Raw genomic sequence first — 21,173 nt, forward strand, 5'->3', positions numbered from 1 at the left:
AATTGAATTAACAAACAAAGGTAGAAGTAAACCAAATGCATACAGTTCATAACATTCAAAAAACATGAAAAAACGTCATATTTTCACCTGTATAAATGCTTGTTTCTTTGATTACAATTTAACTCTGACTCTCTTCTTCTTCTGTTTAGATGCTTCGTGTCTTTGAAAAAGTTCCAGGATTCAAAGAGATTCAAGTTCTGGGGTTTCGGTAGGTTGAATTAAGATCTACAAGGGTTAGCTTTAATATAGTGCTTGGTGATGATGATTTATTTTGACCAAACATTTCAGCTAATAAGATAAGACATACATTTCTTGTACTTTTCCCCCTAAGTGGTTTTCATTTAAGCCTCTTATTACCATAATCTCTGCAGTTGTACCAACTGTACCATCCCCCCAAAAATGTCCTCATTTGGGACATGACTCAGATATTTCTGGCTTCCCAGACATGAATTTTAAGTTAAGCCTGTTTGTTTGTTTTGATGGGTTCTGACATGATTTGTTGTGTTGTTGATCAGCTCTGACGATGTGACAGTGCGAGTAGTCTTTAATGGAGACACGGAGCTCACTGATGATGCTGAGGTTCTTGAGGAGCCAGACATAGATGAGGACGTTAATGCTCCTAAACTGAAGTACATCATAGTGAGGGCCTTAAGAGAGGAACCGTCACTCCCGCTGGACATAAGGACACTCAGCTTTGAGGCTGGTAAGCATGATATACTCACATTCCAATTAATTCAAACTGTTGGTGCTAAGAATAACATTTTAAAGCTGTATGAATCTTTTAAACCTCTTTCCAGTTACAACAATTTATCCAGTTGCTGAGCTTGGCATAAATCCTATTGACAGCATTGTATCTGGGGACTACACCACATCAGCGCACACAGAGGACAATACTCCCACTCAAAGTTTCCTCCCCACAGTGGCTGCAATAGAAAACTACTCGGGTGCTTTTACAAGTGAACCAGAAACACACACCTTTGTGCCTTTCATCCCAAACATTGTCCCTGAAACTACACCTGCGGCCACTGATGAGACTCTAATGGCCTCTGTAGAGGAATCCACAGAAGATAGTGCAGAGGAGCCGAGTGGCGTCACAACACCAGACACCAAACTTGATGATGCGGCTGAGGCTGAACCTGAGGAACAGCTGAAAGACGGTAGGTTGACTGAACTGCAACTTAACCCACATCTTGCCATCACGCTGTGGTTTGTAGGTCTTGATCCAAATTTTGGCAGGAAAGCTGCAGGAGGATGAGCTCATTGCTGTACAGTTAATGGACACAGCATACAGAAAAATCTGGAAGGGGTTTTTACTGTAATCATAAAATATTACAATCTGGAAAACAAGGAAGAAAAGGGAGATTTTAGCCTACTTAAGGATTATGCCAAAACAAATATGAGATTACTAATTATTTTAAAGTAATTGGATTAAATCAGGAAAATACAAAAACAGACAAACAGAAAGGAATATATAGAGGGAGGAGGGAAGAATAACAACTGATTGAATTTCCATCATAAGATGTATAGTGCTGTAAAGATAAAGAAAGGATTTATGGAAACAGTTGAAGCTTGTCAGGAAGTCTGGCACATTGATGGGTCTTTTGCTGGATCAAACATTGAATTAGAATGTCTTCAAAGTTACTGGACAGTGAGTATGTAACGTATGCAAGGCTGTCCATATAAAGAGTGACCTATTTCTTCATTTCTGACACATACCTACACTTCTTCGCCTTGACAGAAAACTCCCCTCTCATTGCAGTTGCAATTAGACCTGGTGGTTTGATTTGTGAGAGGCTCCCTGTTGAGGCAATGTATTATATTAAAACCCATTAACAAGCAGTGGTCTGCTGTTGGTCCAGTCATTACAAAACTTGTGCTGTGAACCCAACTATCTTCAAGCCTGCAGAATTTATTTTTTAAATTCTTGCGGGGTTTCCATAGTTTGCAAATGTGTTTGTGTATGAATTGATGCACACTTTAACAGCCCAATGATTTCATGAAGAGTTTCAGCCCTTTTCATTATGAAATGAAAATAAAGATAAACTGTAGAAGAAATATATTCTACAACCAGACAGTTCATCAGATCATATCCACTCCAATCCAACTTTATTTAAGCGCTTTAAAACAACCACAGTTGACCAAAGGGCTGTACAGAAGAATAAATAAAAATACATAACAGCGCACATGAGATAAAAGAAAACTACATGTGAAATACAGCATACATTTAAAAGACATAAAACATAAGTAAAATAAAAAGGCACGCAAACAAGAAATCAAATAAATAAATAAAGTCGATGTCTTACTGTGTGTGAAAGGCCAGGGAAAAGAACAGACAGAGAAGAGGCCTGTTTAACGTGCTGAGGCAGATCGTTCCATAATTTTGGAGTCCATAATTAGAGCCTTGAACCTGCTTTTAATAGTAGTTTGACAATAGAGGACACACTATGTCTCTTTATATGCAACATCACCTTAGCAGGGTAAAAAGCTAGCCTTGTGCATCCACAGTTCAATCAACCACCTACTAGCGCCTCCAATGCTCACAATACAGTCATGTTCAAATGTCAAGTTTACTTTAAATGGGGAATGTATTTGTGCTACTGGTTCAGACATTAGCTAGCAACCTCCTGAGTTGCCATGACCAACAACTATACTTGGCTAGTGCTAGCAAAGAAATGGTCACAGCATAGGCTAGATCTGGCAGAAAACATGTATCCTCTTCTTTTTACAGTTCCATTTGTGTACTGTTAAAACATACACGATTAAAACTTGCTACCTGTTGGGCTTTAGAGCTGCTAGGAGGATTTTTTTCTTTTTGCTCGAATTAAGATTCCTTATTGTTCAAGTCTTTGCTATGCTAAGCTAATCGCCTCCTGTCTCTTGAGATGAGATTCAACTTTATTGTCATTACACATATACAAGTATAGAGTAACGAAATGAGGTTTGGCATCTCACCAGAAGTGCAAATAAGCAGAAAGTGCAAGAATCTGTGCCATGTACAGTAATTACAAAATTTACAGATGTAGACTAAAAAAAGTGAATTATTGGGTATATATGGCTGGATTAATGGGATGCTATAAATATAAATAAATGCTATAAATATAAGTATATTCTTCAGATTATAATGTACAGATTAAGGTGCAGTGAGCATGCTATACTAGATTACAGATAATATACAGAATATGGACATATTTTACAGGTCGATAATTTATTGAGGTGATATTAACATACTATAATACAATAATACAGGTGGATGAGAGATGTGTGTGTATGACCAGGAGGAGTGGTGGGGGGATGATGGGTGTGAGGTGATGTGCAGGGGAAGGGGGGTCAGCGGGGGGTGGAGTTTGGGAGGGAGGGCGAGAGAGAGACAGAGAGACAGAGTTCGGGGGGCAGAGTTCAGTAGAGAAACAGCTCTGGGGAAAAAGCTGTTCCTCAGTCTGCTGGTTCTGGTCCGGAGGCTTCTGAAGCGCCTACCGGAGGGCAGGAGGGTAAACAGTCTGTGGGCAGGGTGGGAAGGATGCCGTGAGCTTGCCGCAGACAGCGTTTTCTTTGGACATCCTCAATGGCAGGAAGTGGACACTTTCTGATGCGCTGGGCGGTTTTTACCACCCGCTGTAGCGCCTTACGGTCTGTGACAGAGCAGTTTCCGTACCAGACTGTGACACTGCTGGTCAGGATGCTCTCGATCACACAGCGGTAGAAGTTCCTCAGTACAGCTGAAGACAGGTGGTGTCTCTTCAGTGTCCTCAGGAAAAAGAGGCGTTGATGAGCCTTCTTAACCAGACTGGAGGTGTTAGTGGACCAGGAGAGGTCCTCTGTGATGTGGGTCCCCAGGAACTTGAAGCTGGAGACACGTTCAACAGCCATCCCATTGATGTGGATGCGGTTGTGCGTGCTTCCTCTTTCTCCCCTGAAGTCCACGATGAGCTCCTTCGCCTTGCTGGTGTTGAGAAGCAGGTTGTTGTCAGCACACCAGGCGGCCAGATGCTGTACCTCCTCCCTGTAGGCTGTGTCATCGTTGTTGCTGATGAGGCCAATCACCGCCGTATCGTCCGCAAACTTGATGATGGTGTTGGATCCATGTACAGGTCTGCAGTCGTGGGTGAAGAGGGAGTAGAGGAATGGGCTCAGCACACAGCCCTGTGGTACGCCTGTGTTGAGTGTGATGGTGGTGGAGCAGGTGTGTCCTGACCTAACATACTAGGGTCTGTTGGTCAGAAAGTCCATTATCCAGTGACGGAGGGAGGTGTTGAAGCCCAGGTCTCCGAGTTTAGTGTTTAACTTGGAGGGGATGACAGTGTTGCTGAGCTAAAACAGCAAACAAACAGCATTCGTGCGTATGTGTTGTTATTGTCCAGATGTGTGAACACAGAGTGCAGCGCAGTGGAAACTGCATCCTCTGTACTCCTATTGCTGCGGTAGGCAAACTGGTATGGGTCCAGTGTGGGTGGGAGGCAGTTTTTCAGGTGTGCTAGGACCAGTCGCTCAAAGCACTTCATTATGATAGGTGTGAGTGCTACAGGGCGGTAGTCATTCAGGCCTGTCGGGCTGGAGTGTTCAGCAACTGTGCTCCAGACAAGGCATAACAGGGGTGTAAATATCCATCCTTGAACTTGCACTATGTAGATGGATTTTTTAAAATGCCTTTTAGAAATAAATGAACCATAAACTTTTAACAATGTGTTTTGTTTTTTTTTGCTTCATGTCTTCAGCACTAATCCTATTTTTTTTTAAACTTAATTTTTACTAATTTTTATTTTATTTTATGTACTTTATTAATCACTGAGGGACATTCTGGTTTTTCACTGTGTTATTTAGAGACATGCTTCTCACACACTTAGGCTCAAAGCATATAGAAGCACAACCAGGACCTGTGGACAGGCATCAGTAGAGAGATGTCAGAGTATGGCTGCTGCACAGGGAGCGCACCAGAGCTTTTGGTGATTCTGTGCCTTGCTCAAGAGCACCTCTGCAGTAAACGGAAAGTACCATGGCAGCTCTCCAGCTTCAACCAGTGACCATCTGGTCAAGTCCCTACAGACTTAGCTACTGACGCCCCCAGCATGAGGGTTCAATCAATCATCGTATCTGCAGTTTGCAAATGAGTGAACCTAAGCATACAGGAGAATAAAAGAGCAAAATTGTGTGTCAAGGGGTTAACATTCAGGAAAAATGGCCACTGTTTAATCACTTTATTATGTTTTTTTCTTCAGGTGTTCCTGAACTGGAGGATAGGGTCAATGAGGACAATCCTGCTGAGGTCTCCAATGACCTGCCAGAGTTTACAGATCCCACAGTTACTGAGATGTCTGTCATTGAAGTAACAGTCCCAGTCTACACCACATCATCTCCTGAGCAAGCTGTCCAAGGCATTTCAAATTTTACTTCGAATTCCAAAAGTATAAAAGCTGTGTTAAGCTGCCCAAAACTAATTTGGGGGAAATGCGTATAAAATGATGCGCTATGTTCTTTAAGCTAGTAATTAAATGAACAGTTGCAGTCTTTTAAAACAATAAGGTTCAAATAAGGAACATCAGGAAGTCTACTAGCAGGAGTTGAAGCAGCTTAAAACACAACAGTCAGTCAGCCAGTATGGCAACAGATTATAATAAGAACCTTAAATCATTTAAGGACATACTTTATCTTGTGCTTTTTTTTGTTTGCCAGAGTTAGCTTAGAAGATTAATCCACCCTAACAAGGGAAAAAAGCTAGTCTGGTACATCTGAAGTTTAATCATTCACCTACACGTACCTCTATTGCTCACCTTACTGTCATGTCAAAAGGGGAAGTCAATGAAGGACAATTAGTCACGTAACTGGCACAGACAGTAGTTATCTTGTAACATCACTGAGATGGAAAGACTATTATTGCACTTGGCTATTGCCAGCTAAAGAATTGTAACAGTAGAGATCCCTGAAAAACCACAATTTTTTCAATTCCCGATTTGTGTGTGACCTAATCAAATGAGATCAAACATGCTTAATACTGTGCTAGAGATGAGAGACTCAAGCTAGCTATTTTGCTTATTTTTTTACTTTACTTCCAGTGTTAATGCTACGCTAGACTAATTGTACCTTTCTTTAGCTCTATACCTATGTAACAGGAGAGTAGTATCTTCTGATCTGACTTTTGTAAAAAATAAAAAAAATAAAAAGTTAAAATAGAAGGCCAGAAGATGGGGAAACTCAAGTTTTAAGTGTCAACAGTATAATTGTCTTAGTTGCATTTATACCTATTACAATTAGATTACCTGTATTAAGCTGTTAAAATATTATCTTCTCCTTTTTTTTTATAGATTTACCTGAGCTAGATGAGGGTTCAAACGAAGAGCATTCTGCTGAGGATACCAACACTTTGCCAGATACTACGGCTGCCACAGTTTCTGAGCTGTCTGTCGTAGAAGTCTACACTACACCGTTTCGTGAACAAACTATTCAAGGCATTTTTATTTCTACTACTTGAGTTTTAAAAAATACGAAATATTCTCAAAAATAGTTTTGGGAAAATGTAAAAAACTAACAAAACTGATGCACAATGTACCAGCAGTTTTTCATTTAATGATTAGTTGCAACCAGAAAAACAATTACAAGGTTTGAATATCAGTGCATGTGTTTTTTATCCTATGCTAAGCTAGGCTAATAACTTCCTGCCTCTTGCTTTAAATATTACAATTAGATTTAAAATATGTTTTTTGTTATTATTTATTTGTCAGACTTACCTGAGCTAGCTGAAGATGAAAGAGGCGAACATTCTGCTGAGGACACCAATGAATTGCCAGAATCTACGGTTGCCACAGTAACACAGATATCTGTCACTGAAGCGGCAGTCCCAATCTCGACAACTTCATCTCCTGAGGAAACTGTCCCAGGCATTTAAAATTCTACTTAATTTTCCAATCTATCAATCTTGTTGTCTGACTTCTGGATTAAACTTTTAGTTTAAAGTAGATGAATGCAGTTTGGTTATAAGATCTCTTTTCTGATATGTTTTTTTTTATTTTAGAAGTACCTGTGCTTGCTGATGTGGTCAATGAGGAAAATCCTGCTGAGATAGCCAATGACCTGCCAGAGTTTACAGATCCCACAGTTACCGAGATAACTGTCATAGAAGCACCAGTCACAGTCTCCACACCATCGTATCATGAGCATGCTGTCCAAGGCATTGAACCAGATATAGATGAGGTGCTTTTGGAACCCCCTACAGAGAGCGGTGAAACCCCTGAAGACAGAGACGAGTCAAGTGGAGGGCACAGTGGAGTGACTTCGGCTTCAATAGAGTTGCCTCTTGTGAACGCAAACAATCAAGAGGATGTAGGGAACAGTGGGGTGACACCAGTCTCATTTGACCTGCCTTCGGACAACTCTTACACCCAAGAGGAGGTATGGCATAGTGGAGTGACACCAGTCTCCATTGACCTACCTTCGGAGAACTCTTACACTCAAGAGGATGTATTGTCAAGTCCAAACAACACTGAGGCGGAAGTGACCATATCTCCAGAAGAAGGCAGCGGCAGCGGATACCCCTCGGAGTCTGATGAACGACCGTATGGATCCACAGCTACACCAGCCATGAGACTAGCCAGCACCCCTCTGGTGACCACAGTGGAGAAGACCAAAGAGTTAGTGGTTTTCTTTAGCTTGAGGGTGACTAACATGATGTTTTCTGAAGACCTGTTCAACAAGAGCTCCCCAGAGTATAAATCCCTGGAGAATACCTTTCTTGAGCTGGTAGGTACACAAGCTTTTATGCTAGATATCATGATTTTGCATGCTTCATTCTCATATTGTTTTTGTCACACAAACTGAAATCTGTGTTCTGTGCAATAAATTCTAAATAGCATGGGTTTAAATAATGTTTTAATGAGAGTAAATAAGTTGGTGCTTCATCTAAATCTTGTTGTCCTGATAAAGTGAGGATGCTCTTTTGCAATAAGCCTTGTCCTCACTGCAGCTTTATAAAATTCAAATTCATGGTAAATTACAAGTATTTTATATTTTTCTGAAGAAGTAACCATTTTTTTAAAATACATTTTATAATTCTTTGAGCAAGGGCCAAATTTGAGATCAAAATTGTACGATTTAAATGGTTAAATTACAGAGGAAGCATTGTCTTACCATGGAAAAAGATGGTCAAATTATTTTGTTTCACTCAGACACAGCACTCTGGGTCCAGAAAATCTCAAAACCCTGGAGCTTCCAGTAAATCTGGGTTTGGGAGACAGACAACTTTAGCCTCCATACCGGTATTTTTTTCCATATTGGAACTACATCTCCAATGCCTCAGAGAGTGCATGATCTTTCGATTTCTTGTCTAACCTTTTCTGAAATGCAGTATCTAACAATGGGAAAGCACCTAACATTGCTTAAATTCTCAACTTTAGTCGTCAGCTTTGCTTTTGTCCCTATATTAGACATTAACGTTAAACTTCCTGCATCTTCTAATGAGTTTATCATTGAGTCTTGTAGTTCTAATTTTGTTTGTTCTTGTCTGTATTGCCTTAAACTTTCGAATTGTGCTAAAACGTTGGCTCTTTCAGGGTGTCAGGGGCAAATTTGTGTCTGCAAAGCATTTGTCTAAAGTTCTGAGTTATAAAAATAATACATAGCCTCTCTGCGATGAGGGTAGTTGTTAATAGACTGAACCAACACAAGTGAACATGCAAAACATTTAAATAAATAGTACATTATGTCTTGCTTGTGTAGAGTAAAGGATTTCTCACAAAATGTCATCCCTGGAACATTTTGGCTGTTCATTTTTTAATTACAGCAAACAGCTAACATTCCAACTGTACTTTAGCTTAAAAGTAGCAACAGACCATTTCAGTGGTTGCTTTGTGCCTGTCTGCTAAACGTCGTTATGATCTCAGAAGTTAGGCTCTGTTATTTTAGTGTTTGTCTTTTTCATATTAGCTTGCACCCTTGCAAGGAGAAGTTGAAACATTTCAGCTAGTAGGCTGTCTGAAGGATCTTCACCTCTGGCAAATTTGTGTCCGTCTGTGCCAACTTGCGTCTTTTTCATGGACCTTGTATGCAAATACGTACAGAAAGGTCACCTTGCATTTCTTATTGACACTCATTGTGGTGTTAGTATTGTTAATACACTCATAGGTGTCATTTCAATAATGTAGCTGTGGCGTGCAGCAATTTTCAGTTAGCTTAGCATTAAGACCAGAAACTAGTTGAAAAAGCTAGCCCGGCGTTACAAAATCTGCCTACCAGCACCTCTGATACTTTGTTTTGTCTCTGATATCATTAATGCTAGTTGCCAGCTAACTTACAGTGATAAAAACCCTCCAGAAATTGCCCAGCTAGGAAATAAACACACATTAAATACCACAGTTGATAAGGATAGACAAAATGGGAATAACTCAACCCTAGCAAGCTTTAGAGGTGCCGGTGGGTAAATTTTGTTACCTGTGGACAGGTGAATTGTTTCCTGTGTTCAAGCTCAGCTCAGCTAATTTGTACATACAGGGCCTGATTTACTAAAGGTTTGTGTGTCTTAAAACGTGTGCAAACTTGATACCACCAGCAGAAAATGTGTTATCTGATCTACTAACGGCACACAGTGAGGATTACATCTTTCATATGAGCAAAACAACATGCATTGTCCATTTAGTATGTTTGCCTTAATGAATATGCAATATGGGGCGTTTCTGCTCTAGCGTGCAAAATACTGGGAGGAGAAAATGCAAAGAAGTTAAGTTAGTACACGCATTGCGATTTACCAAGCCTGGCAAAATTTGCGGTGATTGTGCCGGTGTCTGTATTAAACACCTTTGAAAAGAACGTGCTAACCCAGGATACCAGTGTTACGCACAACAGGCTGCTGTTATTTAAGTTAGGAGGAGACACAAGCGCAATCCAAGAAGGCATACAGATCGCGTTATTCCCCACACATGTTAATATGTTTGGAATGAGAGCAGGAAACACCATGATTAAACTATTATATATTGTTGCCTATTTTTAGCCAAAAAAACTGAACATCCACAGCCTCTGCATTCTAAAGAATTTCAACATTGACACTTATTTCTTCCTATTTCCCTCATTTCGCAAACATTATATTTTAAACTGGGGATTTCTGCGCATCTCTCCCCCAGCTCGTGCCCTCCGGTGCACTCCTCTCCATAGTGCGCCTCCCTCTACAGCCCGCTGCTGCTACGCTTGAATGGGGGGACCTCACCACTGTTTGTACCCCCATCTTCGATACCACTTGCCAGAGCATTTATGTCCGATCAGACACAGCACTGGCCACCTGTCTTGTGCGCAACAATGTGCCGAGTGTCGCGCCGGAGCGCCACAGAGGAGACAGCTCGCACCTTCTGCGCAATGTATGACAATTCATCTTCAAAAGATGGAGGGAAGAAAAGAGAGGCCCTGTTTAATGCCGAGGTTTTCTTATAAGCCACATTTTATTTTTGTAATATTCAGTTTTATCTGCTATAACTCGAAAATACTCTACGTTTAATGCCTCTTCCACTGATACCTATTTTGCGCTTGCAGTCATCCTGCTTTCCGTCCAAACTCTCCATGACTTAAACCAGTAGAACACGCAGAAAACTTTAATAGTACCGCCGCCACAAGGTTTGCACCTGGTGCCATTCACGCAAATTTTCTTAGTAGATCACCCGCTAAACGGCCACCAACCAAACGTGCAATGTGTTGACACGAACACGCAATTTAGTACACTTTAATTGGGATCTTAGTAAATCAGGCCCACAGTACATTGCACACGTGTTGAAATATTGACTATGGGTTTTGTTTGTACTATGTTTGAAGCCTTAAAGAAAAACTTGCAATGTGTGAAATAATAATTAGATTAATTTGGAGCAGGATGACTTTATACATCTTTAAGTTTTTTGAGTTGATAAAAACTGTGCTTTTTTTTTTACATGATAGAGTTCAAACTAGCCCAGGGTAGTCTGAATAATGAGACCTGTGTCTGCCTTAGTCATTGTATGACTCAGAAATTTGTGAAATGGTTTAAGAAGCTTTAAGTGATTCTTGTCAGTTCCAGGATAACACCCAATGTACTATACATGGTTACAAAGTCCAACATCAGTCAGGGTTGTGTTGACATCTGTGTGTATGTGGCAGAAATGTCAATGTGTTGGTATTGTAGACATACATAATGTGTATGTCCTGATGTATAAGACTATGAAATAAAAAAAGATTACAGTTGAGTTGAGGTATTTTTATTGTAAGCATATGTGTATACATCCAATGCACAGCCTTGTAGTCATTGCTAGAATGTATAATTTGGTCCCATTAGTTATGAAAATAAGTTACATTTATTTTTCTTAACGTCAAGGTTTTAAAATTGCATTAATAAGCATGTAAAGACTGGGTAAAGACACATTTCTTGGCTTGCTAACTGTTGCCCTGAGCTCTAAGTTACATAAAGACCTAATCCTTAATATGGGGGGTTACATTGATATAAATTAAAATGTGTTTATTGCATTGCCAAGCAGAAGATGTGTGAGTTACTCGGACAGGTGGGCTTAGTTTTATTTATGAGTGAAAACATGGAATTCTATAAACATCGCACAAAATGTAAGGAAATTTGTGTTTGGTAGACTATTTCTTTGTCGTAACAATGCTTCTTGGCAATAAATCTTATATCGTTGGAAAGCCTGTTTATTTCCCGTTTAAATGGTGCCACATTGGTAAGGAACATGCCTCTGTGAGATTAGCAGCAGAGCTGAGTATGTGGGTTGCGCCCATGAAAAACTTGCCAAATCTTCTCTGCCAATGCCAAACAGAGTAGGGTTTATCACAGGCTACCTCCAGAATTTGAGAGTGGAGAGGATAGAATAGCCTGCCTGCAGCCCTCAACCCCATTGAACACTTGTGGGATCAGCTTGGGGGTTGGGGCTGTTAGTGTGAATGACCAACACAACCACATTGGCTGTTGTGTGACAAATGCTGGTTGAAGAATGGGATGCCATCCCACAGCAGTGTTTGACCAGGCTGGTGACCAGCATGAGGAGGAGGTGCCAGGCTGTTGTGGCTGTGTATGGTTCTTCCACACGCTACTGAGGCTCCTGTTTGTTAAATTAATGAATTGTTGAATTGATAATATGTCTTGTTTCTTCATACTTCAATCATCCAATCCACTAAACGACAACAAACATGAACCAGCAGAATAAGCTGTTTGGCATTGGCAGAGAAGATTTGGCAAGTTTTTCATGGGCGCAACCCACATACTCAGCTCTGCTGCTCATCCCACAAATGCATGTTCCAAAGGGAAATAAATAGGCTTTCCAACGGTATAAGAATTATTGCCAAGAATCATTGTTACAACAAAGAAATAATCTACCAAGCACAAATGTCCTTACTTTTTATGCAATGTTTATATATACTGCATTATTGTATCTGAAAAGTTTAGGTTTGTTTTATTTATGTTTTGACTTTGATGTCTGGGTTGTGGTTTCTTAAGCACATTTTCTGAAGTCAATTTTAGACGTTTTTCAAGTCAGATATAGGAATGACCAATGACTGCATTGCATCAGTGAATACAAATTTAAGTACTGGGTATATAGACACAAATTACATGCACAGATGTTTATTACAGAAAACTACAAGGCATAAATAGATTAACACTCCATCTCCAATCTTTAATGGTTGCTCAAAACATGGTTTCTGCAGTGCTCCATATTAATCGATGTATTTAGCTTCCTGGCAAAACTATTGTGATCAGACGTTTGAACTGGTGAGTATTTACCATATAATGTTGATTGTTACTATTCCATAAGGAATAGTCAACATATCATCCTTTAAATGGGCTCTAAAGTTAGTGATGGTACACTTTTCAACTGACATGTCAAATACGTCCAAGTCTGATTGATTTAAAGTATCAGATTCTCTACAGCCCATTTAAAAGAGCATGATGTTATGTTTTGCTGGATATGGGACCCCATTTGTGCTTCGTTAGGCTTCATTTGCTGTCCCTCATATATATGTATTCATATATATGAGCCATTAGCTTACAGTGGCATGCAGTTACCCGTTTGCCTTTGCTACATTCCTCCATTACTCCTGTACCTACTGGTTTGTGAAGCAACCACTAAAATTGGATATGGAGGTTGTAATGATTGTATGTGCTACATTTTTAACTGTAAAAATATTTTCATTGCAGCCCACTTTTTGTGAGTTTTTTTTTTTTTTGTACTTTAGTAAAGGGATGGTCTATTATTATTTTTTATTTTAATAAGAACCAGTAGATACATGTGTAACCTCTGAGTAGCCTATGTGATTGTGCCAGAGACTGAAATGATGTTGTGTTTGTGCTGTGCTGTCTACATTTCTTTTTCAAAGTCAAGTGTATAAAGGATGCAAACTCTACTGTTTGTCTGTAAGTCCACAATATGGACTGCACTGAGGTTTGTTGTGAAATAATTTGGATTTGACCTTGTAAGGAAGGCAATAGGGGTACTGACTGGTATCCAATCTACGGTGTAAATGTAATACTTGACATTCTGCATTAATAGAAATGGATGACCCACCAGCCAGCCCAGTGTCAAGTTGTACTGCAGGCTGTTGCCCATTTGTACAGGATATTGGATCCAATCGTTTTCCCCACTTTTCTCAGAAACTATTAGCTATTGGGAACTAGGGCCCTTTAAACTGTCTGCCAATGATAAGTGAAGTAACCCGATCAGAGCAGAGCTTCTTAGGCCTCTTATCTCCCGCTCAACAGTCAGCCCTGCTAAAGCAGCGTAATCTCTCCCTCTCACACTGCGGCTGTTGGATGTTTGGCCTGTCAGCAGTGAACGTGAAGTGGCTGGAAGGAGAGCAGTTCGGATCGATGAACATTGATGCAGGCCCATTACTTGAGCTGGTTGACTTCCTTCCAGTCTCAATATCTCCAACCGTCATCAGTCTAAGTCTATAGTCACAATAGATTGGTTCCACAGTTGCCCTAGAAGTTTGGGTTTGGATATTTTTTGGTGAAACACCGTGGACAATTAAGAAAAAAGGAGTTAATTTGTTTTTTAATGGGATAATATTTTTTTAAACCAGGTGTTGGTGATCCTTACAATGGCAGAGAGCATTTAGAGTGACATTTTTGCATTCTCTCAGCTAAACGTCAGATAAAACAAAGAATATGATCAAGCTTAAGTTTAGGCCTTTTAATGACTACAAATATCCACCACCTTTAACCTTAAAGAATGTTGTCACCTCTGAACTAAACCGTCTTTTGAACTTAATAAAAAAAGTAACCAATTGAATGTTTAATGCGTTTAACCATATCATGTAACTCCACTGGAATCACAGGCTAAGAGATTGAAGCAACTGCTACTACTCCACTAAGCTAGGCAAGCTATCTTTTATATCTTATATGTTTTAGAAATATTGGCTTGGTTGGTTTCTCTAAAGAAAGTCAAAAGGGTTTCAATTTTGCCTCTGACTTTTTGGTACGACTAAGTTACTTCAGTAAAGTAAATCGCGCAAGTTAGTATTTTAGCTCACCATGAAAGGCTAGGCTAGCTCACCAGCTAGCCAGCTGCCTGAGAACCACATCAGTTCCCCTGTTATTCTAAAATGTCCTTTTTTAAGAATAAACAAACCCTGCAAATAATGTGCTTGCCTAGCTCAGTGAAGAAGCAGTTGATGCCATATGCAGCTATACTGACTTTATGCTACAGAGTCTTCTACTTCTTAATTTCTGAGTGGAATTACCTTTGTATAAGTCTATATTTTATTGTATTTTAAGGAAAAAGCCTTCACCCAGCAGTATATAGAAGAGGTTTGTTTTGGACATGAGAAAGCTTTGATGTCTGGCAAATCTCTTCATTATGCATTCTCAGGCTCTCAGTGACTTGAAATAACACTGTGTTCTGTGCTCTTACGAACCCAACCCTTATTTTGTTCTGGATGTAATAACACAATGAACACAGTAATGGCAGGATTTCATGCAACGACTCAAAATTTAATTGTGAACTGTTCATAGCTTTCCCACTGTGAAATCTGACCTGAATAATGCAAGATGAGCCTGGCTAAGACAACCTCAGTCCTGTGATTGTGGAAGTAAATGATCTCCGCTGCCCTGCTCTTCCTCTCAGGAGAACACAGATCTTTACTGACACTATAGTCACTAACATCGTTTCATTAACCTAAAGATCTGAGTGGAAATCGTTGTGCACCCAGGACTAAAATTATCCCCTTTTAACCCTAACAGATAAATTGATCTCCAATTTCCAGGAAATTCAATTTTCCTTGTTCCTCCTTTTTTGAGTAAATCTACTGGAAATTTGGATATTACAAAAAAAAAACAAGCTATTTACAAATTCATCTTTTTTCCCCTCTCCTTTCCCAACAGCTTCTGCCATATCTACAATCTAATTTGACTGGATTCAAGCACCTGGAAATTCTTAACTTTCGTAACGGGAGTGTTGTGGTAAACAGCCGGATGAAACTAGACAAACCTGTACCTTACAATGTCACAGAAGCTGTTCACTGTGTGCTCGAAGACTTCTGCAGTGCGGCATCCAAACGTCTGGACATCGAGATTGACAGTCGCTACTTGGAAATTGAGCCAGGTGAGATGTCCTTGTTGTACAGAAACATTTGAATGTTTGTCTTTATTTGTTTTCAAAAGTTGCATTACGAATTAAAATCTTGTCCCTGTCGTGAGGGTGCTGACTCCTCATGCAGAAAAAGAAAATCAATGAAGTGTTCTTGCACTGTCATACTCATTCATGCAAGGTCAGAGCGCCTGTCCACAACACGCATCCTCACTCGGCTGTCTTTTTTTTTTGACTGGGGAAGGATTGATCTGCTGCATCTTTTTGCTGGGAGGAGTTCTGGACTGTATTTGACCTCATTATGCCCACCTTATTTAAAGCAGACACCCTGGTCCACATCAATCAAAATGACATTTAATTTCTCCTCTGAATATGCAGAGAGCGAGAGACAGGTTGACGCTGCATAAATGTTAATTAGCTATCACCTCCCTGGTCTGTATTTCTTTCTACACCTCTTCTCTTCTCTTATCTCCTACTTCCCATCTCCTCTCTCCTCTGTGTTGTTTTCAGCTGACGGAGCAGACCCCTGTAAGTTCCTGGCTTGCAATGAGTTCTCACGCTGCGTGTTGAACCGTCGGACTGATGAGGCAGAGTGTCTGTGCGATCCGGGGTACAGCACCGTGGACGGCCTGCCCTGTCAGAGCACCTGCATTCTGCAGCCAGACTACTGTCTGAACGGAGGCCTGTGTGAAATAATCCCCGGGCACGGAGTCAGCTGCAGGTACGCAAATGCTGACCAACCAAAAAAGACACAAACGATGACTCAGCTTTTGTTAAGGCTTTTCATCCAAAGTGAAAGTGTAGACCTATACCTGGATTGTAAAATCACTCCATATCTTAACAGTCTTTTGAATACAATTGCAAGCACAAGTAGAGATAAATTAAAATATCTTCCTTGGTGATGCATTCAAGGACAGTCAAGATTTTAGCTGACTGCTGTTGTAATTGCATTAACTATGTTCTCACTCAATACTCATTGTGAAAATCTTAACTGGGGCATATACTGTAGATGTAGTACATACTTTACAGAAACAAGGCTAACTTCAAAGTATATCATCAACAGTTAATCTTGATTCCCTGGTTAGATATAATCATGTAAAAAAAAAGGGTGTTGTGGAAACATGTGAGGTCAGATAGTAAGTAATAAGGAACATTTTTTATTTGTATGGGACAGAATGGAAAAAAATGAACTCATAAGCTGCAACATTTCATTGGTTTTTAATGTCATATGTATTACTATAACATAAGGGAAAGGTATTGACATATTTCAGAAGTAGAAGTCATCCAGACATTTGAAAAGCATTTCCTCTAGGCCACGTAATCAAAGTGGTGAATGTCATCTTGTACACACACAGGGTGTCCTCTTTCCTCTAACTAAGCTGTCATTTTCCTCGACTCTCTTTCAGGTGCCCTTTAGGTAAATACTGGCACTACCATGGAGAACGCTGCAACGAGATGGTGTCAATGCCAGTTGACCCTTCGCTTATTGTAACCTGCCTCGTGGGAAGTCTCTGCCTTGTTTGTGCTATCATTGGCCTTTTGATATTCATAAACAAGAAATGTATAAAACCCAAAAAGACCTTAACCCTGGTGTAAGTACGAGCCCTTTTACATTTTAAACCTGTAAACATTTGATTTTTTTTACAAGGTGTTGCTTTGTTTTAGTGATTTATGATGATTTGCATTGTCAGCATTATTATTTACCACCTCATCTCCTTTACATTGTAGGAACACCCTTTCACCTTATGCCTTTGAGAATACTTTGAGGGTGAACCCAGTATTTGAGAATGATGATGGTGCCTTAAGTCAAGTATCCACATATCCATGTTCTTCAAGTTCTGCTTCTTCCCAACAGTCTGAACAGGAACATTTTGCCACTATTGAAAATATACATCTGAGTATCGAGGTACAAAGTGCTGCATAGGACAAGTTACTTAACTACTAACCTGGACCTTTATCCTCAGTTATAACCAATAACTCTAACAAACTCTCTGCAAATGATTGTCCCGTTTTCATTGCAGCAAAGTTTGTGTTTCTTTCATCCTCCTCACGTTAAATCTTTGTTGTGCACCACATGTCTGATGTATCTTTTAGCGTTATTTAAAGAATGTTTAAAACTGTTCAGGATAGTTATAATAGAATTTAAATGTCGATCAATGTCCTCTGATACCTTCTGTAATTACAAAGACATCTAGTTTACAACTTTAAAGAAGCTTTGTACAAAGTCTAAGAAGGATGCATAGTTTTAACAACCACTTCTGTATTAGCAGCTGCAGGCATGATGTTCTGTAATAGATCTTTCTCTCTGGCAGACACTTGTATTGCTATATTGCCTCCTTTTACTCATACTGCATCTGCTCATCTGGTTGAAGTGCCTGATGGTTCTATAAGATATTTATGAAGCACAAAGTAAAGAGTGGTCTCCTCTCTGTCTCCACAGATCCCCAGACAGCTCTACACAACAAGATCAGAAAAGTTAGTCTCAGAAATGGTGGACTTCCATCACTGTATACCACACAATGAGGTGAGCAGCAAAGAAATACGCTGACCCCCTGAATCCCCAAAACATCATGTTGCAAAAAGTAAAAGAGAAAAATGTGGATCTTTGTAAAAAGAGTTAAAATATAGTTTGAGAAATACTCAAACAATGAAAGACATTCAATGTGCATTTCATCTGAATGTCACAGAGTGTTGCTGATATTATATTTATTGACTCTTTCGTTGAATATTTTGCAGATCTATGGTGTTTACAGAGGTAAAACATGAGTTTGTAGCCCTTCTAATTTTTTTTCAGTCAAACCAAATCCCATAGTTTTAACATCAATCTATTTTAACGCTGACAATATCTGACCTTTTTTTGGGGATTTGATCATTGATTCTGCAACAAAACAAATCATGTTTGTCTTTGAGTATTTGATTAATTTATCCAATGCAATGCATCTTTGTGTATATCTAGAGTAACAATTGCATTTGGTGACTTTATGTTGAAATCTGAAGTGACTTCTTTTTTTCTCTCTCTCCGTCTTCTGTTTTCTTTAGACTTGTCGTCGGCCAAATGAATACAGGACATGCTGGTTCATAAGGGCGTCTGAGAACGAATGTTGTGAAGTCACGGATGTCTGATGACACCTTGGAGCAAAGGCCAGGGTGACGAAGCACAAAAACAAAGACTGAAATGACTGTTTAACTGTAAACGGAGGCATGCGAGAGTAGAGCAGAGAAATGGTGATTAAAGTGTTGAGATTAATTCTTCATAGTGATGAAAGTGTCTCTTTAGACAGAAAGCTATGAATGCTAAGTGGAACCTAACTTTTATTCTATATGTTGAACGATAGGAACATTTCCTGTATAGGGCTGGCAAAGGTTCTTCTTTCCTCACAATGAGGTATTTATTATTTACAAACCGATACACATGGTGGTATCTCGAGCTTAGACTTTAAAATGTTGTTTATTTTAATGCCATTCTGAACCACTGTTGTGTCCCAAAACGAGAATGAATGTATGAGCTGGTTAGATGCTGAGCTGTATTTCCATCAGTCCGTCTCATTTGAAACACCTCGTCCCACCAATCATGTCTCATTTGTTTTTTACACATTTTGCATTTCAAGGCAAAGAATAAAAAGTATTTTTTTTGCATCAAAACCGTGAAGTTTTCTTTGTTTTTGGCTGCTTTAAGGTTGTCATGGCTGATTTATTGAGCCTGTTGTGACAAATGAAAAAAGTAGTTATGGCTGATTGAAAGGCTGAAAGTACGGAGTGCTTACATCTTCCTTCTGTTGAATGGGGGTTACTTATTATAACTGTGTATGTAATGGATAACAAGCCTTTAGCATGAAGCGAAATATTCAGCAAAGATGCTACTTTTGATGTGTTAGTGTTTTTAACTGAAAGCCAAAAGTACAAAAGAAGAGTTCAGTCGGCTTTAATCCAGACAATCACTTAATGGGAACGTGCCTCAGATCAATGATGACATCAGAAGTACATTATCTTTTATTGTTTCATTAATCTCAAATCTAATCTCGTTAGTTACTACCTTTCAAATGTCAGATCCATTGACAGAGCATTGACCGCAAGAGGCTTTCCTACTATTGTGTCATGATGAACTCTCACTTGTCATCTGTAGCTAAAAAAACAACAACCACAAACATCCGGGCGTTTTCTTTATTTTTCTACTGTATTCAGGTGTAAAGGCAAACAAACAACCAGATCCAAGAGGGAAGGTTTTAAAGTGAATAATAACTCACAGTTGGCTACTGTAACTGTCTGTAAATCATTGTGAGCTTACATAAAAGGACTGTATGGAAGTCCAGTGACAAACCTAAAACAGGGGCGGTCATGACATTTATTTGCTCGATAGAATATTACATGACACACATAACACAGACACACACACACACACACACACACATTACATTGTTTTTCTGTAAAAGAACCCCAAACCCACAAAACTGCAAACATGAAAACGTCTACATTTCCTTTTTGCATAACAAATACAAAAAACAAGTTCACTATTGGAGGATTTTAACAGTGAACAGAGGTGTTAATGAAGCAGCAAAGTAACGGATGGGTTAATAGAAATTGTTATAAACCATGTGGCATGTGTCATGTAGCAAACATATTTATGAATATGGATTTCTTACTTTTATAAAGTTCAGACATGAAAAAGTTATTAAATTATAAACATTACAAGACGTTGATTCTGTGATTACTCTGAGCAGAACAGACAGTCTCATACATTTATAAATGTATAATAAAACATGTCTTTAGTTCTTTAAGCCGTAAATTAGATTTAATTAATTGAATTATAGTAATCAGAGAATTCATGACCAGAAGACTTTAAACATTGCATTTAAAAGTAGATCTTCATATTTTCTTTGAAAGTCTAACTCTTTGTCCCAGTTGTGGAGCATTTAGGTTTAATATTAACAGCTAGAAGGGCGAGAAAATAGTTAAGACTTCTGTGGTGTAGTGCAGTTTGTTGCAGTGTAAGGCCTCCTGGTGGATTCATACATTCAAGAATAGATTCAGAAAGAGACGTCACACAAATGCTTATTCTACACCAAACCGGTGTAACACACCAAAATCCAGATATAAAAAGTCAAAATAAACAAAATACAGGAAATGAAAAAGGACAAGCCTCAGTGAAACACTGAGTGACTACAGTAAGGTTGTATACAGAGCATCTTTCCCTCCATCCCACAAACCGCAGGTACACAGTGCTGCCTCTGAACGTGCAGGTTTGTGAGTCTGTGTATCAGTGTCATGTTTCAGGACATGCACGCGTTTATCTCTCCGTTCTGGGTCACTTGAGGAGACTCTGAAGCATGGCGGTGGCGTGCGTGGGCCGGGCCTGCTTGTTCTCGATGGCTCTCTTGAGGTACTGGATTCCGTCACAGCGTTCCCAGATTTCTTCAAACTGCCTGGGCAGGATCTCCGCCCCTCTTTTCCTGGTCAGACCCGTCTCCTCCAGACTGAGCTCGCACATCTCCATATCGTCTTTTCCTGAGTGGTGGAAAAACAGCGATAAAGTTTTAGTGGGAGGACAAATTTGTTGCATGTTCTAATGCAATTTTTGCATTTTCACAAATTCCAGAAACTAACCATTTCGGTCTCTCAAAATTCTACAGTTTCAACAATCCTAAAGGC

General features: G+C 39.5%; 2 protein-coding genes across 4 annotated transcripts in view; one reads left to right on the forward strand and one right to left on the reverse strand.

The window, feature by feature from the left end:
* Positions 1-19,160, forward strand: part of impg1b (interphotoreceptor matrix proteoglycan 1b) — a 31,354-nt gene extending 12,194 nt beyond the window's left edge. The window contains exons 8-21 of the mRNA XM_061063567.1: positions 150-208; positions 516-703; positions 798-1,157; positions 5,214-5,369; positions 6,297-6,440; positions 6,714-6,869; positions 6,971-7,728; positions 8,154-8,243; positions 15,323-15,542; positions 16,038-16,248; positions 16,934-17,119; positions 17,256-17,433; positions 17,968-18,051; positions 18,567-19,160. Of these exons, the coding sequence (XP_060919550.1) occupies positions 150-208; positions 516-703; positions 798-1,157; positions 5,214-5,369; positions 6,297-6,440; positions 6,714-6,869; positions 6,971-7,728; positions 8,154-8,243; positions 15,323-15,542; positions 16,038-16,248; positions 16,934-17,119; positions 17,256-17,433; positions 17,968-18,051; positions 18,567-18,650 (2,874 nt within the window). The 3' untranslated portion in view covers positions 18,651-19,160. The remainder of the gene's footprint in view (positions 1-149; positions 209-515; positions 704-797; positions 1,158-5,213; positions 5,370-6,296; positions 6,441-6,713; positions 6,870-6,970; positions 7,729-8,153; positions 8,244-15,322; positions 15,543-16,037; positions 16,249-16,933; positions 17,120-17,255; positions 17,434-17,967; positions 18,052-18,566) is intronic.
* A 514-nt stretch (positions 19,161-19,674) lies between these two features.
* Positions 19,675-21,173, reverse strand: part of myo6b (myosin VIb) — a 33,547-nt gene continuing 32,048 nt past the window's right edge. For all 3 annotated transcript variants that reach the window (XM_061062658.1, XM_061062659.1, XM_061062657.1), the window contains one exon: positions 19,675-21,029. In XM_061062658.1, the coding sequence (XP_060918641.1) occupies positions 20,830-21,029 (200 nt within the window). In that variant the 3' untranslated portion in view covers positions 19,675-20,829. The remainder of the gene's footprint in view (positions 21,030-21,173) is intronic.

The sequence above is a fragment of the Labrus mixtus genome, chromosome 18 (assembly GCF_963584025.1).
Source record: "Labrus mixtus chromosome 18, fLabMix1.1, whole genome shotgun sequence".
NCBI lineage: Eukaryota > Metazoa > Chordata > Actinopteri > Labriformes > Labridae > Labrus > Labrus mixtus.